Source organism: Chrysemys picta, chromosome 5 (genome assembly GCF_011386835.1).
Source record: "Chrysemys picta bellii isolate R12L10 chromosome 5, ASM1138683v2, whole genome shotgun sequence".
NCBI classification, from domain to species: domain Eukaryota; kingdom Metazoa; phylum Chordata; order Testudines; family Emydidae; genus Chrysemys; species Chrysemys picta.
In genome coordinates this window covers 120,601,223-120,617,920 of record NC_088795.1, presented here as the reverse complement: position 1 = coordinate 120,617,920, position 16,698 = coordinate 120,601,223, and the positions used below count along the sequence as shown (strand labels likewise).

Here is a 16,698-nt window from a genome sequence, read left to right as displayed (position 1 = left end):
AAGCCTCACACACACAAAAATGCTCCATATTTTTCTTCCAAATTTGAGTGATGAATTTGCTTAGTGGGAATTCAGTGGGAGCAGCTGGATACTCTGCACTTAAGTAAATCAGATCACTTATTTAGGTGCCTAAATAAGGACTTGGAAGCTTTAAAAACCTACTTTTTAAATCGTACCCTGAATCTTTGAGCTGGAATGAGTGAGTGTAGGTGGGGTCTGGTGCTACTTGGACATAGCCTAGTTTGCTAATGTTAATAAGTTGTGTGATGCTGGAATTTTTGTATATGTGCTTAGAACTTTGTTACTGTTGGTAAGTGCATTATATAAATAAGTAAAAAATATGTAGCTAGTCATTGACTTTTACATGTGGTACATCCTATGTTACCAACTTTCATGTTTTGATAGTGAGTCTTATGAAACTTGGTGTTTTTTCTTAAAGCCCCAGCTCCTGTAGGCAAGCTATTACATGAAACTTTCAGCTTTCCTATTTTTAAGTAAGTTTCTGACCCTCATGGTTGCATAAAAAAGCCTGAAAACATGACCTAAGTGTAATCCAAAGACTCAAAAAACAGGACAAATAATAAGAACCCGAAATTTATTATTTTTAAAAATTGGATTGTTTTTCGGACAATTTCATGACTTTGGGGGACCTGACTTACAAGTTTTGAAAAGCTTGGGGTTGACAATACTGCATATTGTATACATACACTGTAAATGTACTAAAGTACCTGCAAAATCCACCTCATTAGAAAAACTGTTTCTTTTAAGTAGTCACCCTGTCAGTGATATTATATCTATCCAACTTGCCACCCAGAATGAAGCACACATGGGTGGGCAGCAGGTAATGAGATTCAAAATTTCCTTGTGCAGTTACTATGATAACACCAATGGATACTTGTCTTGCAGTAACCTGTACTATTGCATGCTCATGATCAGTTATGCATAAAGCATATGATTAATTTTGCAGAGGATTTTTCTTTTACAGATTGCGGGGGCTGTGGTTCAGAAATAAAAAATGGACAGTCGTTGGTAGCTTTGGACAAACATTGGCATTTGGGCTGTTTTAAATGCAAGACGTGTGGCAAACTTCTGAATGCAGAGTACATCAGCAAGTAAGTTGGAATGAGAGAAGCTGACCAATCCTTATAGTCTCTAGCTCATTTTCAGCATCTGTTCGCAAAAAGGTGTTTGGTTAGCCTGTTGTGTTGTTGCATGTTCTTAAGACTGTACTTGAATTCTTTGGTAATTATACAAGCCTAGATTTTTCTTTCTCAAATTTTCAAATTGTTAGTGAAAGTGAAGAAATAATACTGCTAGCTTGAGCCAGGCATACGGAGAAAGGGTAAGTGCAATCTTCTACCCAAGGCTCTGCCTAGGCACCTAAGTGATTTAGGACCACAATATCCATGGGTCTTATGCTGCTATGTTACTTTGGTGCTTTTGCAAATCCAGCCCCTCACTCCTTACCTATACCTGTCCTGCTCTTTTAGTCCTGGCCGTCTTTTGAGCAGACTCTATTATCTGTGTTTGACAAATTACACTGGTGCTGGGATGTGAATAAAAATATTGTCCCCTCCCACAGTGTTTCCTACTAGGAAGAGTATCCTAAAAATGTTGATCAAGGTGATACATTTCTGGTCTTTGTGTCACTCCAAATCCTTGTGATCACAGAGGATTTGACTGCTTACACTGAATTTAACAGCTATGCCGAGAGGCAACTCAGCCAGTTCAAGTTCCACTGAGGCCCAGTTTTGAGGGCTTAAGTGGAACATAGTCTTTTTACTGGTCTTCAGAAGAGGGGTTAATTTCTCCCTAAGAGACTGAGGTAGATAGTGAAGTGATTTTTGCCCAAGGTTACCTGGGATGTCTGTGGTAGCCTTGGGCAAGTCACTTACCTATGTGTTTCAGTTTCTCCGTCCGTTAAAATGAGAGGAAATATTTGCTGCATCACCTGTGTTAGAGGATTAATTTGCTAATGTTTATAAAGCACAATGAGCTCCTTGGAAGGAATTTAGGTACATGACTGGCCTTTTTAACACGACTAACTTATAGTGCAGAGGTGAATTAGGAGGTTAGAAGTGGGTGACATTTACCTAACTCCATAGTTAAAATGAAGCAAGATTACTGAGGACTAATATTTTCTAGTCACCAAATCAAAAATAGTATTTTGAAATACACAGATGAACAGTAATTTTTGAATGTGTTTGTTGAAGGGATAAACAAGAAAGGCTTCTGGTGAGATTAATTGCTAAAAGTCTAGTAGTAATATGAAATGATTTTTTTTCCTGCCGTATGGACACACAAAAATTCCAATGAGAGTGGATTGAAATATGGAGGGGAATTGTAAAAGTGTATCCTTTTCTTGTTGAAAATCTTTCAGTTTTGTAATTTTTTGAACAGCTCTAATTCCAATTCGGGTGTGATAAAGTTTGCATATGTCAGAATGCAGCTTGTTGTTTTTACTGTAAGGAGCACGGTGAAATGTAGTCATGGGCTGAGCTAAAACCCCATTGACACTGATAGGTGTGAGCTCACCCTTCAGTTACCATAAATGTAAGCAGAAGACCCAACCTAAGACAATAGGACTGTGTGAACCTGCCCAGGAGCTTTTGGCTGAGAATTGTTTTGGGTAAAGGGATAAAAAGACTGAAAAAGACAAGAACGGGGAGAGAGAGTGCAAAAACCACACATCCTGCTGTGCCCGCAGTGTGAACCTAGAAAAATCTAGAGAGCTTTTGGATCTGTTGCGTAAAGTGGCTTGAGCCTATAAGTTAAGAAACTGCTCCTTTTGTTCTTTGTTTCTCCCGCATTCGTAGAAGGAGGACTTTTTATATTCCTTGTAAACTAATATGATGGCATCAAAGAAAATACCAGACTCCATCAATTTCTATTTCCCATGGGAACATCCCCAGCGCCCTGAACTTTGACTAGCCACTCAGGTCTTAAAGGGGCAACATTGGTGCAGTTTAGCTCCATGTGTGCCTCCCCTGAGTTAATTGATTTTTTTCCCATCCTCTTACCTACATTCTGGGTATGTCTACACAGCAAAGAAAAACCCATGGCTGGCCTGTGCCAGCTGAGTCATGCTCACGGGGCTCGGGCTGCGGGGCTGTTTCATTTGCTGTGTAGACTTCTGGGCTGGGGCTGGAGCCTGGGTGCCAGCCTGAGCCCGGAAGTCTAGACAGCAATGAAACAGCCCCAAAACACGAGCCCTGCAAGGACAAATTGGCTGGCAGGGGTCATTCGGGGTTTTTTCTTTGCTGTGTAGACATACTCTTGGGGGCTAAAACTCTTCCCTTATCCACGCCATTCTTCATTTGGTATGGAGTTTGCACTATATGTTTGACAGAGAAGAACATCTTAAGCAATTAGTGTAAGGCCCATATGCTGTGGAGGAACCTTCAGGGATTTGGGGTTGAGAGAGTAGAAAGCATATATAGTAATAAAATAATATCTGCCTACCTCACAGGGGTGTGGTGAGAACTAATGTTGTAAAATGCATTGAAAATGAAAGGAGCTTTGTGTTATCTCATGGCATTGTATTGTATAAAAAAGCGTCTATATATTTCTCACACACACACTCCCTAACCTGTGAAAATAAGGCTATTAGGTCTTAGTTTAGGTGTAGCACAATGATCCAGATATTTGCTTCTTGTATGAGGTTATTTTAAATAGTGGTTGGAACTCTTTACTATAGATCAGTTAGGATCCAAGTAGATTTCTGATGCGTTATTTGTGGTGTAATATAATCTGTTTTCATTAATTAGGGTAACATAAATGGCTATGATTTATTTAGCGCCAAAGCTGAGATTTAGAGCTCCCATTGCATGCCTTTGTAAATTTGGATTGTTCATCATTTTAAATCCTGCAAATAAAACCACCCAAAATCCTGCTGTTTACTGAATGCCTGGGCATATTTCCAAGATCTTTCTGTCACTTAAATTGAGCTCTGCATAGTCACCTTCTACAGAGAAGACATTGGCATCTTGATGCACTTTGAAAGTTCCTAACTCAAAAGTGTGTCCATGGAATTAAGCATTAGCAAATGAGCAATTATTCCTGTGCAATTCAGGCTCAAAGTGGGTTTCGATGACAAATAAAAAAGGATAGAAACACATGGTATAAGTTAATGAGTAAGACCATCAAAGCAAGTGCTATAATGTGTTTGAGCGTAAGAGACATTTGATTTTATTATGGAGAAAGAGGAAACCGCTGAATACAGTGACGAAGAAGGAAAGTGGGATTGAGATCAATTTGGCGGAGTCAGATTTGGATGAGCCAAGTGTAATTTCCTGTTAATCAATTATTCAGGTCTTTACCACATTAATAAATGGAAGGGAAAAGAAGTCTGTAATCAATCTCTCCTGAAATGCCAACAAGGTTTAGCTGGGTAATCTGCTAGGGGAGCCATAGGCATCTTTGAAGCTATCCAAGTATTGTCTGTCTTTTCTCTAGGGATGGCGCTCCATACTGTGAAATGGACTATCATGCTAAGTTTGGCATAAGATGTGATAACTGTGAGAAGTACATCACTGGAAGAGTGCTGGAGGTAAGATTCTGTCAACCGGACAGACATCATTCTTAAAACTTAAGAGACCTCCTTTGTTAGGTTATTCATATGCAAGAGCTGAGTGTTAACATTTGTATTAACTGCTTTTCTCTTCCCATTTCACTCCCAGAATCAACCTGTGTTAAATCATTCACGTTACTTTTTATGAACCATCAGGAAGTATTCTATAACTCTGCACACACCTCTTTGCTTGATGCTTTGCTAAAATATATATTTTAAATGGAATATTCTAAGTTATTGCAAGGTGACAAGGCAGCAGAGTAGAGGTCATTTAGGGGGCTGTCTCGCATGTAACAATGTAAGTGTGTTGTGAAGTTCTAAATTCCATTATTTCATACAGATTTATCTGTTCTGTATTTTTCAGAGTTCACAGTGAAGCTATTGGAAAACTAAAATGAACCTTTCAGTATTTTTGTCTGTGGTCATAAATGAGCCATGTTGTAATTTCACCAAGCCTGTTTGTTTGTTCTGAAAAAAGGTTGGGAATATGTTGTGTGTGTGCATATGCTGTACCCCAAAATCTTGTTATGGGCCCCACATGAATAAAGACTAAACTGAACCAAGATTAAATTCAAAACAAAGGCTTTGGTTCTGGGTGGATGGTTATCCGATTGATCTATAAAGGTGTGTTTTTCTTTTTCTTTCTCTTCCTCTGCCATATCTCCAGTTATATGCAGTCTTGTTGTAGCCATTTTGGTCCTAGGATATTAGAGAGACAAGGTGGGTGAGGTAATATCTTTTTATTGGACCAACTTCTGTTGGTGAGAGAGACAAGCTTTCAAGCTTACACAGAGCTCTCTCACCAATAGAAGTTGGTCCAATAAAAGATATTACCTCACCCAACTTGTCTCTCTACTATCTCCAGTTAGTCCACTCAGCACTGGAGTCAGGAGGAGTTCTGGACATCACTCAGTAGTGACCCCTTCTGGTGGATTAAGAATGAGTAATGAAAGGTTGTGAAGGAAGTCTCCTCCTTCCACCTGAGGTGCTCATGAGGCCGAGTCTCCAGTATCCAAAATAGGGGCTGATAGCTCCAGCAGGAAATATACAGTACTAGTACTTGAGCAGGAAAAAGTGTTCCTGTGCAATAAATATATACTGCATTGTGGAGCAATATATGTGTTTTTTCCCTCCAGAAAATCTTCCCCATCCTTCTGAACAAAGAAACTAGAATTTACTGCACACGAATTAGCGGTGCTTCTCCTGCATCTTTGTCAGTCTGGCACACACGTCTCAGAGTGTACTGACTTGCTAGCCAGCAGAGGAGAATTCCTACTTCTTGCCCTATGGCAATAGTAATATATATTTTTTCCATAACAGGATCAGTGCTTGAGCCACATCCACTGCTGTTACCCCTCCTTGATTTAGTTTGTATCTCTCTCCATGGCAGGTTGGGGAGAGGGGTGACAGAATAGACCCCTGTTTTCATACCCAGCACACTATTGTAATAATCTTTGTACAAGGTATGCTATGTAAGGTATCATTTAAAAACTCAGAATTTGCTGCTCAATATTGTCCAGATAAAATGTGAGGCAACACTGTATGTGAAATTACAAGATTTCCCTGTATGATGTTATTAACACATGTTCCAACCCCAAAGTCCTACCCAAGCAGAAGTCAGCAAACAGGTCTGTCCTAAACAAAGGAATGTGTGCTTGCCTTAATTTGCACGTAAGCAATAAACAGAGTCATCAAGCAGGAAGGAAAAACAAAGAAAGCTCAGACAGATGAAAAAAGCCAGCAGGGAACATCCTTGCACATAGACTGTTTGTCTCTTGGTTCTCAGCTGGAAATGTTTTTCAAGAGGGGGACTGGAATTATAAAAAGGAGGGACAAACACCCCCAGACACACACACGCCTTCTGTCTCTGGCATCACACCTAAGAAGACAAAGAAACTCTATGAGGTGTGGGTAGTCCTGACCTAAAGGGTTTGGTCAATAATCTTGCTGGAAGCGTGTGGTGAGAAATGTTGCTTGACTCTAATATAGTTTGTTAAGTTAGGCATTTTATCTTTATTTTTTTCCAACCATTTCTGACTTTTATGCCTCATAACTTGTACTCTGTTAAACTCTCTCTCTCTTTGTAGTTAATAAACTTTTTTTTACTGTTTTATCTAATCCAGTGTGTTTACATTGAAATGTCTGGTTAACTCTATGTAAGACAATAAACTGGCATATAATTCCTTTAAAGGAATAACAGATTTAATATAGTTGTACTGTCCAGGAGAGGGCAGAGCAGTACAGGACATACATTTCTGGGGGAAGATCTGGAGCTAGGGGTGTGTGGGGGTCACCCTGCAGTGAGAGTCAGGGTATAGCTGGCAGGCTGAAGTTACACAGAGATACTGAGGGTGTGACTTGCATGCGGGAAGGCTGTTTGTGAGCAGCCCAGGTGGGAGCTACTTCAGCAAGGCATTGTAAGGCACCCAGAGTTGCAGGGCAGGGATAACACAGCCCCACACTGGTCTGAATTGTAGCCGGGTATGTCACAGAGAGTTATTGGACAAAAGTGGTACCACCTGCTTCTTGAATTCCGGTTGGCTCTGAAATACATAAAGGTCTTTTTAGGGCCTGATTCTCCACTGCCTTTCAGCATCCGTGCAAAGTGAATTTAAATTGCTTCTGTTCTCATTTGGTAGCATTTTACACCCAATTTTCACAGAAGTCAATGATGACACAAGGTGCAAGGCAGTTGAGAATCAGGCCCTTAATGTTGTGGTTGATGAGGCAAGGATGAAAAGAGCCTTTGATGTGTAGCAGCAGCAGTAGCACTGGTTTTGGTAGATTGGGAACTGATGGAACGTGGGTGCATCTACCTCTTGCAGTTTGCTGATAAGAGCAGATACATCAGGACGAGTCCATTCCCTGGAACAGTTCACTATTTTATTGCACATATTGGCCGTAATAAACCTGAGAAAGTGTCACACTTTTAAGATGTTGTAGGAGTTTTGCCACGATCAGTTGCACGTGGCCTTTCCAAAGAAGCTGGAAAAGTCCTTCCTTTTGTTTTTAGTTTCCATTGACTTTTTTGGGGGGGAGGGAGGTGTTTGCTTGTTTTGTTTTTTAAAATGCTATAAAGAAAATACTGCAGGGATAATTTGCCTTTTACTGATATCAGTGTAAATCTTGAGTAATTCTGCCAAAATCAGTGGAATTACACTGGTGAAAAATACTCTTGAGAAAGGAGACGGGGGCCTAAATGCTTTAAAAAATAAGGGAGGAGGATTCTTGCAGTACGTACAAAGCCCAGGAATCCTAGATGAAAAAAAAAAAAAAAGACAGACACAGTGTTTAACAGGAAGCAGGCAATGGATTTGAACAAGTAAATTAATCTACAGTATCTTTGCAGCAATGATAATAAACAATCTCCTCAAAAAATCAGATTTTTCCACGAGGATATTTTAAAAAATCCAGACAAAAAGCAGTAAAAAAACATGAATACAAAAGAAATCTGAATCCATATCCAATGTAAACAGCCATGTATTCTGTACTTCGGATGTCTGACTGACCTACTCTAATGGGCTAGAATTAGGACCGGTATCTCAATTCCAGTTTAGTATCTAATCCCATGTTCCCCCCTGCCTATATAGATGATCTGTCATGTGTTTACATAGTTCTTAAATAGATACAAAAATGAAGCAGCCAAGGCTGCTTCTAACATTTGTCATCTTTGAAAACATTAGCAGCACTTGCTTTTTTTTTCAACACTTCTGTTTTCTTTTTATGACCTTGAATATATTGTGAGGATTCACAAGTGTGATCAGGGACAATTGCTGCTAAAGAGGGGAAATGGGGAATAGTTTCCCAAGGAAAGTGCTGGAAGATATCACTTAGGTCGTACTAAAACTAGACTGGACAATGCACTGGAAAATGTACGTTGGGGAACAATCCTGCACAGACAAAGGAAAGGACTAGATGACTTACTATGATTTTTTCCATCTCTAATTTCTGTGATAATTAACAGTCAGTAGGAAAGCTGTTTCCATGCCTAATCTCTGTGGCCAGATTTTTATAGTTTAGTCTCCCTCTCCTACAGTTCTTGGTCCATTTTAAGTATTTATTCAGAAGAGAAAGAAGAGAGAGATTAGTAGTGCAAACTGCTGATAACTTGTTTTCTTATGCTGGAAGGCAAATATCATTCATGATTTGTTTACTTAAGTTCTTCCTGCAGCCTATTTTCTGAGGGTCAAGTCCTCGTTCCCTATGTAAAGTCAGAGTAAAATGGACGTAGGACAGGATATTTCTGTGTAGGTAAGGGGAATAGATTCCCCCAGGATGTGGAGTATCAGTGCAGCCTGTCTGTGTACTGCCTTCACTTCTATGGAGTATTGTACTGGTTGTTGTCACTGATTGCAGAGGTTTGGGCAACTGAATCGGCCTATTTGTTCTGATCTCACCTAGTCTGCCTGACCTTGCCCCCAAAACCTCTCTAGTCTGCCTCATCTCACCCTCATAACTCCCTTTGAATGGTTGCACAAGAATCCACAATAGAACTGTGCATGAAATGTGCAGGGAGATGTGTAGAATCCTCTGGTGTGGTCTGTCACTAGGTTTGCCAGGTGTCCGGTTTTCAACTGGAAAGTCCAGAAAAGGGATCTACTGACCGGACGTTATAAGTCCGGTTACTGAGGGCATGGGGGGGAAGAGGCAGCCTGTCACCCGCCCCAGGAAGCAGTGGCTGCTGTGGCAGCACACATGCACCAGCTCGGGCTGCAGGCCGCCCCTTTGAGAAATTTGCAGGGCTGCGGCAGAGGACAGAGTGCAGGGGCCCATGGCGAGCAGGGTAAGAGGCTCCCAGTGGGCATGAAACCTGCCCCAGGAGGAAAAGAATGTGACCTGCCTCACCAGCCAGCACTTCCCGCAGCCACGCTCTCAGGCAGCGCTGGGGTGGGGAGGGCTCAAGTAGGTGGGGGGGCTGCCGGGCAGATAGATCAGAGGGAGGTGGGGGGAAGCGGCCAGCATAACCCCACGGCTATGGGGGGGGGGAGCAGAAATCTCCACACCCTGCTCCTGCCTGCAAGCACCGCCCCCGCAGCTCCTATTGGCCAGGAATGGGGAACTGTGGTCAATTGGAGGTGTGGGGGCAGTGCCTGCAGAGAGGCACAGCGTGCAGAGCTACATGGCCCCCAGGGGCAGCAAGGGTGCGTTGGCACCTTCCGGGAGCGGCATGAAGCCAGGGCTGCCCGAAGTAAGTTCCGCCCCTTTCAATGGGCAGGTTCTGAATAGCTCTGCATTATTAAGACCCGTGTAGCATGAGTACAGCAGGCCCAGCTATGCTGGACCAGCATTTCTCCTCCACCACCCAACCTGCAGCCTTCTGGGGCCAGCCCCCCATACCTTCTCCTGTACCCCAAGCCCCTGTCTCAGCTCTGAGCCCCCGCCCAGAGACAGACAAAAAAAAGAGGAAGTGCTTTGGAAGATGAAAACTGAAAGTTTCAAGAAAAGTGGACTGATGAGTTTTTCTTTGTGCTCAATGAAACATGCATGAAGCCTGTTTGTTTAACTTGTCAGCAGACATGTTCTGCTTTTAAGCGCAGCAATTTAGAATGCCATTACACAACAGAGCATGCAAATTTCAGCAAAAATTACCCACTTGGAAGTAACCTAAGAAAAACTAAAATGGGACAACTTGCTGCTTTACTTAAAGGCCAGCAAAAAAATAATATAGAGATCGAGGTCTGTTGCAGCATGTTTGACAGGCATCTTTTGAAATCGCATGGATTTTAGCAAGACATAAAATGTCATTTACTCACGCAGAGATCATTAAAGAGTGTTTCTTGGCTTCTGTGGAAATCCCATGTGCTGATTTCAATAACAGAAATGCAATCCTAAAGCAAATAAAGGGCTGCAACTGTCTGACACAATCATAATGAGAAGGGTGAAGGAAATTGGAAAAGAAATCCGACAACAGTTAACAGCAGATGTTTTGGCAGCACCATGTTTTAGCGGTGGATGAAAGTACAGATATATGTGACATCTCACAATTGTGTGTCTGGGTTCATTTCCCCAAAAAAGAATTATCCTGGGAAGAACTGCTGTGTTTAATACCTTTGAAAAGTCAAACAAAAGGGGAAAACATTTTGACTGCCCTACTCAATTTTTTTGCTGAGAATAACTTGGACTGGACAAAGCTAACTTCTGTGTGTACAGATGGTGCACCAAATATGTGAGGGAAGGAGAATGGATTGATTGGCCTGATGAGGAAACGAAAGGAAATACCCAAATTTGCCGTGTTTCATTCACCAAGAAGCAATTGTGGGTATACTAAAAAATAGTGAAATGCAAAGTGCCATGCAGTTGGTTGTAAAGGTGGTCAATTTTATTGTTTCAAGAGCACTGAATCAATGGCAGTTTCAGGCATTACTGGAAGAATATGAGAAGGAATATGGTGGCCTAGTGATGCACACTCAAGTGAGATGGTTATCTCGTGGCAGGGTCCTTGAAAGATTTTTGGGTCTCCCTCCTCAGATTCGTTAATTCCAAAGGGAAGAAGGAAAAAGACTTAGACTTAGAAAATCCAGAGTGGATAATTAAGCTGGCATTTTTGACTGACATCACTTGCCATTTGAATGCACTAAATCTCCAGTTGCAAGGGAAATAGAAACTTCCTAGTTACATGTTGCATGTCGTAACTGCTTTTCAAAACAAGATTACAACATTATTCATTCCTGACACGCAGTTTGTTCACATTCCAAAACTCAGAGCAGTCACCTCAGAAAATCCTGAGCTTCTGAAACACTTCAATTACAATTCATTTGTACTGGGAGAATTGAGGGTGGAATTTGAGTCTTTATTCAAAGACGTAATGGAGTACAAGGAGTTTTTTAATTTAATTGAGAACCCCCTCCATGTATTATTGACATATCTGTCAGTTATCACAGACACTTGTTCTGACCATGCTAAACTGAAGAGTGAAATTGTGGAACTTCAGACAAATGACATCATGAAGTCTGAACTTAAAATAGGTGTTTATCATTTCTGGAACATGGTCCCTGATACACAATACCCATCTCTGAACCATTGTGTGCAAAAAATGCTCTCATTTTTTGTCAGTACGTATACCTGCAAATCCACATTTTCAACAATGACTATTGTGAAAAGAAAACCGAGGAACAAATTGACCAACGAACAGTTGGACTGCTTTACTAGGATTGCAATGACAGATTACAAATACTGCCTGAACAAAGTCAAGGAGGAACAGGCACACTTTCGTTCATCCAGTTTTTAAAGTAAGTTTTGCATTATTCTGTTCTTAAAAAGTTTACTCGCATAGGTGCCTTTTAAATTCCATATATTTTCCTGGTTATTATTTTATAAAAAGAGTATTGTTTTATTGTACAAGTAGACTTTGTTTTAGATACATGAGCAGCCGGCTCTGTAACATCTAGCCAGCTTTCTATCCATCTTACAGTGCATTCATCCAATCCATACTTTTTTAACTTGCTGGCAAGAATACTGTGGGATACCATATCAAAAGCTTTTTTAAAGTCAAGATACATCACATCCACCACTTTCCCCATATCTGCAGAGCCAGTTATCTCATCATAGAAGGCAATCAGGTTGGTCAGGCATGACTTGCCCTTGGTGAATCCATGTTTGACTGTTCCTGATCACCTTCCTCTCCTCCAAGTGCTTCAAAATGGATTCCTTGAGTACCTGCTTCATGATTTTACAAGGGACTGAAGTGAGGCTGACTTGTCTGTAGTTCCCCGGGTTATCTATCTTCCCTTTTTAAAATATGGGCACTATATTTGCCTTTTTCCAATCGTCTGGGACCTCCCCCGATTGCCACGAATTTTCAAAGATAATGGCCAATGGCTCTGCAATCACATCAGCCAACTCCCTCAGCACCCTTGAATGCATTAGATCTGGACCCATGGACTTGTGCACGTCCAGCTTTTCTAAACAGTCCTTAACCTGTTCTTTCAATACTGATGGCTGCTCACTTCCTCCCCATACTGTGTTGCCCAGTGCAGCAGTCTGGGAGCTGACCTTGTCTGTGAAGATCAAGGCAAAAAAAACATTGAGTACTTCAGCTTTTTCCACATCATCTGTAACTAGGTTGCCTCCCCCATTCAGTAAGGGTCTCACACTTTCCCTGACCTTCTTGTTGCTAACATACCTGTAGAAACCCTTCTTGTTACCCTTCACATCCCTTGCTAGCTGCACCTCCAATTGTGTGTTGGCCTTCCTGATTACACCCCTGCATGCTCTAGCAATATTTTTATACTCCTCCCTAGTCATCTGTCCAAATTTCCACTTCTTGTAAACTTCCTTTTTGAGTTTAAGCTCACCAAAGATTTCACTGTCAAGCTGGTTGCCTGCTATATTTGCTATTCTTTCTGCACTTTGGGACGGTTTGTTCCTGCGCCCTCAGTAAGGCTTCTTTAAAATACAGCCAGCTCTCCTGGACTCCTTGCCCCCTCATATTATCTTCCCAAGGGATCCCTGCCCATCAGTTCCCTAACTGGAACCTGGAACTGAACTGGAACCTGCCCATCAGTGTCCAGTACAGTATCAGTGCTGCCCTTGTGGAAATTGCTGTGTGGTTTCTGTATGCATTTGTTCCAAGCTGCTATCTTGATGTGGAAGTCCAGGGTGGATGGAGGTTGCTTTACAACAGCTGAGTTTGGTTTAAGCAAGAAGTGCTAGAACTGTAAAACTGCTTAGAAAAAAATGGTTTATTTTAGTGTCTGCAGAATGGCTTTGCTCCCAATACAGCAGCAAACGACATCAGGGAAGAACACCGAAAATAAACAAACATTATAATCCCAAGCTGTTAATTTTTAAAACCAGCCGTTTCTTTTCTGTCACAATGCAGGAGGCTTCTCTATGTTTTCGCACCAAGAAAACCTTGGTTTCTGTTTTTATGTCCTAAGCAGCTATTTGTGAATTTAATACCTCAATTTGCACTAATAACGTATCATAAAGACAGAAATGAAACATAATTAAACTTTTTTAACAATACGCGGTGTTCTGGATCAGGGTTTGATCCAAACTCCATGGAAGTCAATGGGCCTTTCCATTCGCTTAAGTGGCTTTTCCTGTTCCTAGCCAGAATAGGGGCAGATTCTCTATTCTGACCACATTGTGCTTGGTACTGAAATGGAAGGCTGAGGGTCAGCAGTGGCTTTGAGAAGCCTTAAGATTACCCAGAGCCCCAAAGTGCCACTCTAGCAGCAGGGGATTGTTTGGATACAGTGGTGTCCTCCCCACATCTCCGTTTTCCCTACCACAATCCCTGACCAGATACTGGAAGGCGGTGGCATAGGAGCAGCTATAATGGTGCTTTGCCACTGGAAGATTAAGTCATACAAGGGGAGTCCTCTTTTTTTCTGGATTTGCTGGAAACAAGGGTATTGTGCACTGCCGACCAGAATAAATAAGCTGTATTGTGGGCCATGAATTTGGCTCATAATGCTCATCCTTAATGGGTGAGTAGAGTCAAATAAGGTGTGTATCAAAAGAACAGCCCTCAACCCCACCTATGGGTTATTTCCTCTTCTTTGGGATTGTTGATGCTTTAAGAAGCAGTTGCAAAATACTCCATCTCACTGAGAGGAATGCAAGTTATTTCTGTGCTCTGTTTAGTGAGAAGAGCCAAACAGCATTTCTCACACACACACATCTACTTTTTTTCATTGCTTCATTCAGACAAACTTCTGTTGATTTCAGGATTTGTCCCCATAATAGGAAGAAGGGGATAGCCTACTGGAAGCAAGCCATGCTGGCTTTTTTCATGTCTGCCCTAGCCACTGGACTGTGGAGTGATTCTTGCTTTTTCTCTGGACCAGTTAATATTTAATTATTCAATTGAGGTAGCCCCACATCAGAATTTCCCCTAACCCAAGGTTTAGGACATTCACCTGAGAGGTGGCAAATCCCTGTTCAAACCCTGTGCCGTGTCAAGCAGAGGGAGGACTTGAACCAGGTCCCGCACATCCTGAGTATCCTAACCAGTAAGCTTAAGGCCTCCTTTCCCCCCCTCCAGCTACCCCCTGCATTGTGTATTGTTAAGTGGTCTCTGACCATGCCTACCAGATTAAGCCCAGTATGTGAGTAAGGCACTCCTCCAGCTATCTTCCCCTGGTTCATAAGAACATAAGAATGGCCATACTGGGTCACATCAATGGTCCATCTAGCCCAGTATTCTGTCTTCTGACAGTGTCCAATGCCAGATGCTTCAGAGGGAATGAACAGAACATGGCAATTTATCGAGTACTTCATCCCCTGTCATACAGTCTCAGCTTCTGGCAGTCAGAGGTTTAGGGACACCCAGCACGTGGAGTTGCATCCGTGACTATCTTGTCTAATCACCATTGGTGGACCTGTGCTCCATGAACTTATCTAAATCTTTTTCATACCCATTTATACTTTTGGCCTTCACAACATCCCATGGCAATGAGTTCCACAGGTTGACTGTGCATTATGAAGAAGTAGATCCTTATGGTTTTTTAAACCTGCTGCCTACTAATTTCATTGGGTTACGCCTGTTTCTTGTGTTCCGTGAAGGGGTAAGCAACGCTTCCTTATTCACTTTTCCACACCATTCATGATTTTATAGAGCTCTATCAAATCCCCCCCCCCCCCCCCAGTCGTCTCTTTTCTAATCTGAACAGTCCCAGTGTTTTTAATCTGTCCTCATATGGAAGTGGTTCCATACCCCATATCTATCATGGATCATCCTGGGGCTTAAGCAGGAGCTAGGTGTCCAGACACCTGGAGAGAGGCAGCATTGCGCGTGCCTAGAGGCAGAATCAAAGGCTTGTAAGGAAAGTTGTGAGGATAAATATATTAAAGATTATGAGGCGCTCAGGTACCACAGTAATGGGAGGCCATATAACTACTTTACATCGATAGCAGGGGTGCACAACACAATGATAGGCTGAGCTAAGTGGTAATAGAGCCTTGTGTGTACCTCCTCCTCCAGTGGTAAATGCTACAGGTGGATCTTTACCATTCATCTGAATAAGCAGGTTAAGCAGTTTTGCAGGGATGCATTTCAAAGGGTTTACCTGGACCTGTCTGCACCACACCCCAATCCTTTTCTGATGGGGAAGGATTTTTTTCACTCTGGATTAGACATCTATAGATTCCACATTATTCACAACTACACACCCAGGGCTCAAGTATGCCCTGCAGTAGGTGGTGTATATTGTCCTGTCAGTTCCCACTGCAGTGTCCACATATCTCCCATGACTGTAGATGGCTTCCTAAAATATGCTGTACTATGGCAGGCACTATGCATTGCAGCATAATGAGTTAATATTCATTTAATAGTAAATCTATATTGTGTTTGTTTTTTTTAACTTAAAAAATTTTTGGAAATCAAAGCCATAAGGTCTTGTAAAAGAAGAAAAGAAATGCTTGAGTTACCGAATGGTGATGAGACAGGAAATGTCTGAAGCTGAAAAAGAGAAGTAAAAATTATAATCAGATGTTTTCTACACTAAAAAAAATTGCCCCTGGCTTGGTAGCCCAACGTTTTTGCTTTGCTCGGAGCCTACGTTGTTTTAGTTTTCAGTCTAGTTTGTAAATCAAATGCTTTCCCCTTTTAGTATAGTACTGAGACGAGACTAATTCCCTACAGCAGGGTGTGCAAATTTCTGCCCGCAGTGTGGAATAATGGTTTATTCTGAAATGTCTATTATCCTGCTGTTTCACTAACAACAAAACCTAGTGATGTGTAAAATGTACTGGAGCGGTTTATAATACAGATGATAACACTGAATAATGAAATAATAAAATCAAAGGTTCTATATGATCAAGGCATTTCCTATAGAATGGCCAGCCTTTGAAAAGCTGGCAAGAAAGGCAAAAGGACTGAAGTGTCAGAATTAATCATCAGTTACAAACTGCTGCCAAAGCCAGTTTTCTCTATCACGAGAGAAGGAAGCACAACCTGTTGGAAAAACGATATGTCTTAATAAATCAGCATTAGCTTTTGCAAGAGGAAACCAGCTAAGGTAGGAAAGATTAAACAGCACTTGCAAAGAGCATTATGTATGAAGGTTCAGTGCATTTTGCAGTTTGGGAATGATCCTTTGGTTTTGGTGCCTTTGGGGCTGCTGGTTTACAAAGCGACGTTAATCTTCAGTGCATGCCACCTGAATCTGTCTGGTTAAGTG

General features: G+C 41.7%; 1 protein-coding gene across 21 annotated transcripts in view; it reads left to right on the top strand.

Annotated features, from left to right (window-relative positions):
- ABLIM2 (actin binding LIM protein family member 2) overlaps window positions 1-16,698 on the top strand; it is a 201,552-nt gene that overhangs the window by 90,148 nt on the left and 94,706 nt on the right. For all 21 annotated transcript variants that reach the window (XR_010601582.1, XM_065597106.1, XM_065597102.1 and 18 more), the window contains 2 exons: window positions 986-1,112; window positions 4,456-4,549. Coding sequence is in view for 20 of the 21 variants with exons in the window: in XM_065597106.1 (XP_065453178.1) it covers window positions 986-1,112; window positions 4,456-4,549 (221 nt within the window). In the remaining variant the exon portion in view is untranslated. The remainder of the gene's footprint in view (window positions 1-985; window positions 1,113-4,455; window positions 4,550-16,698) is intronic.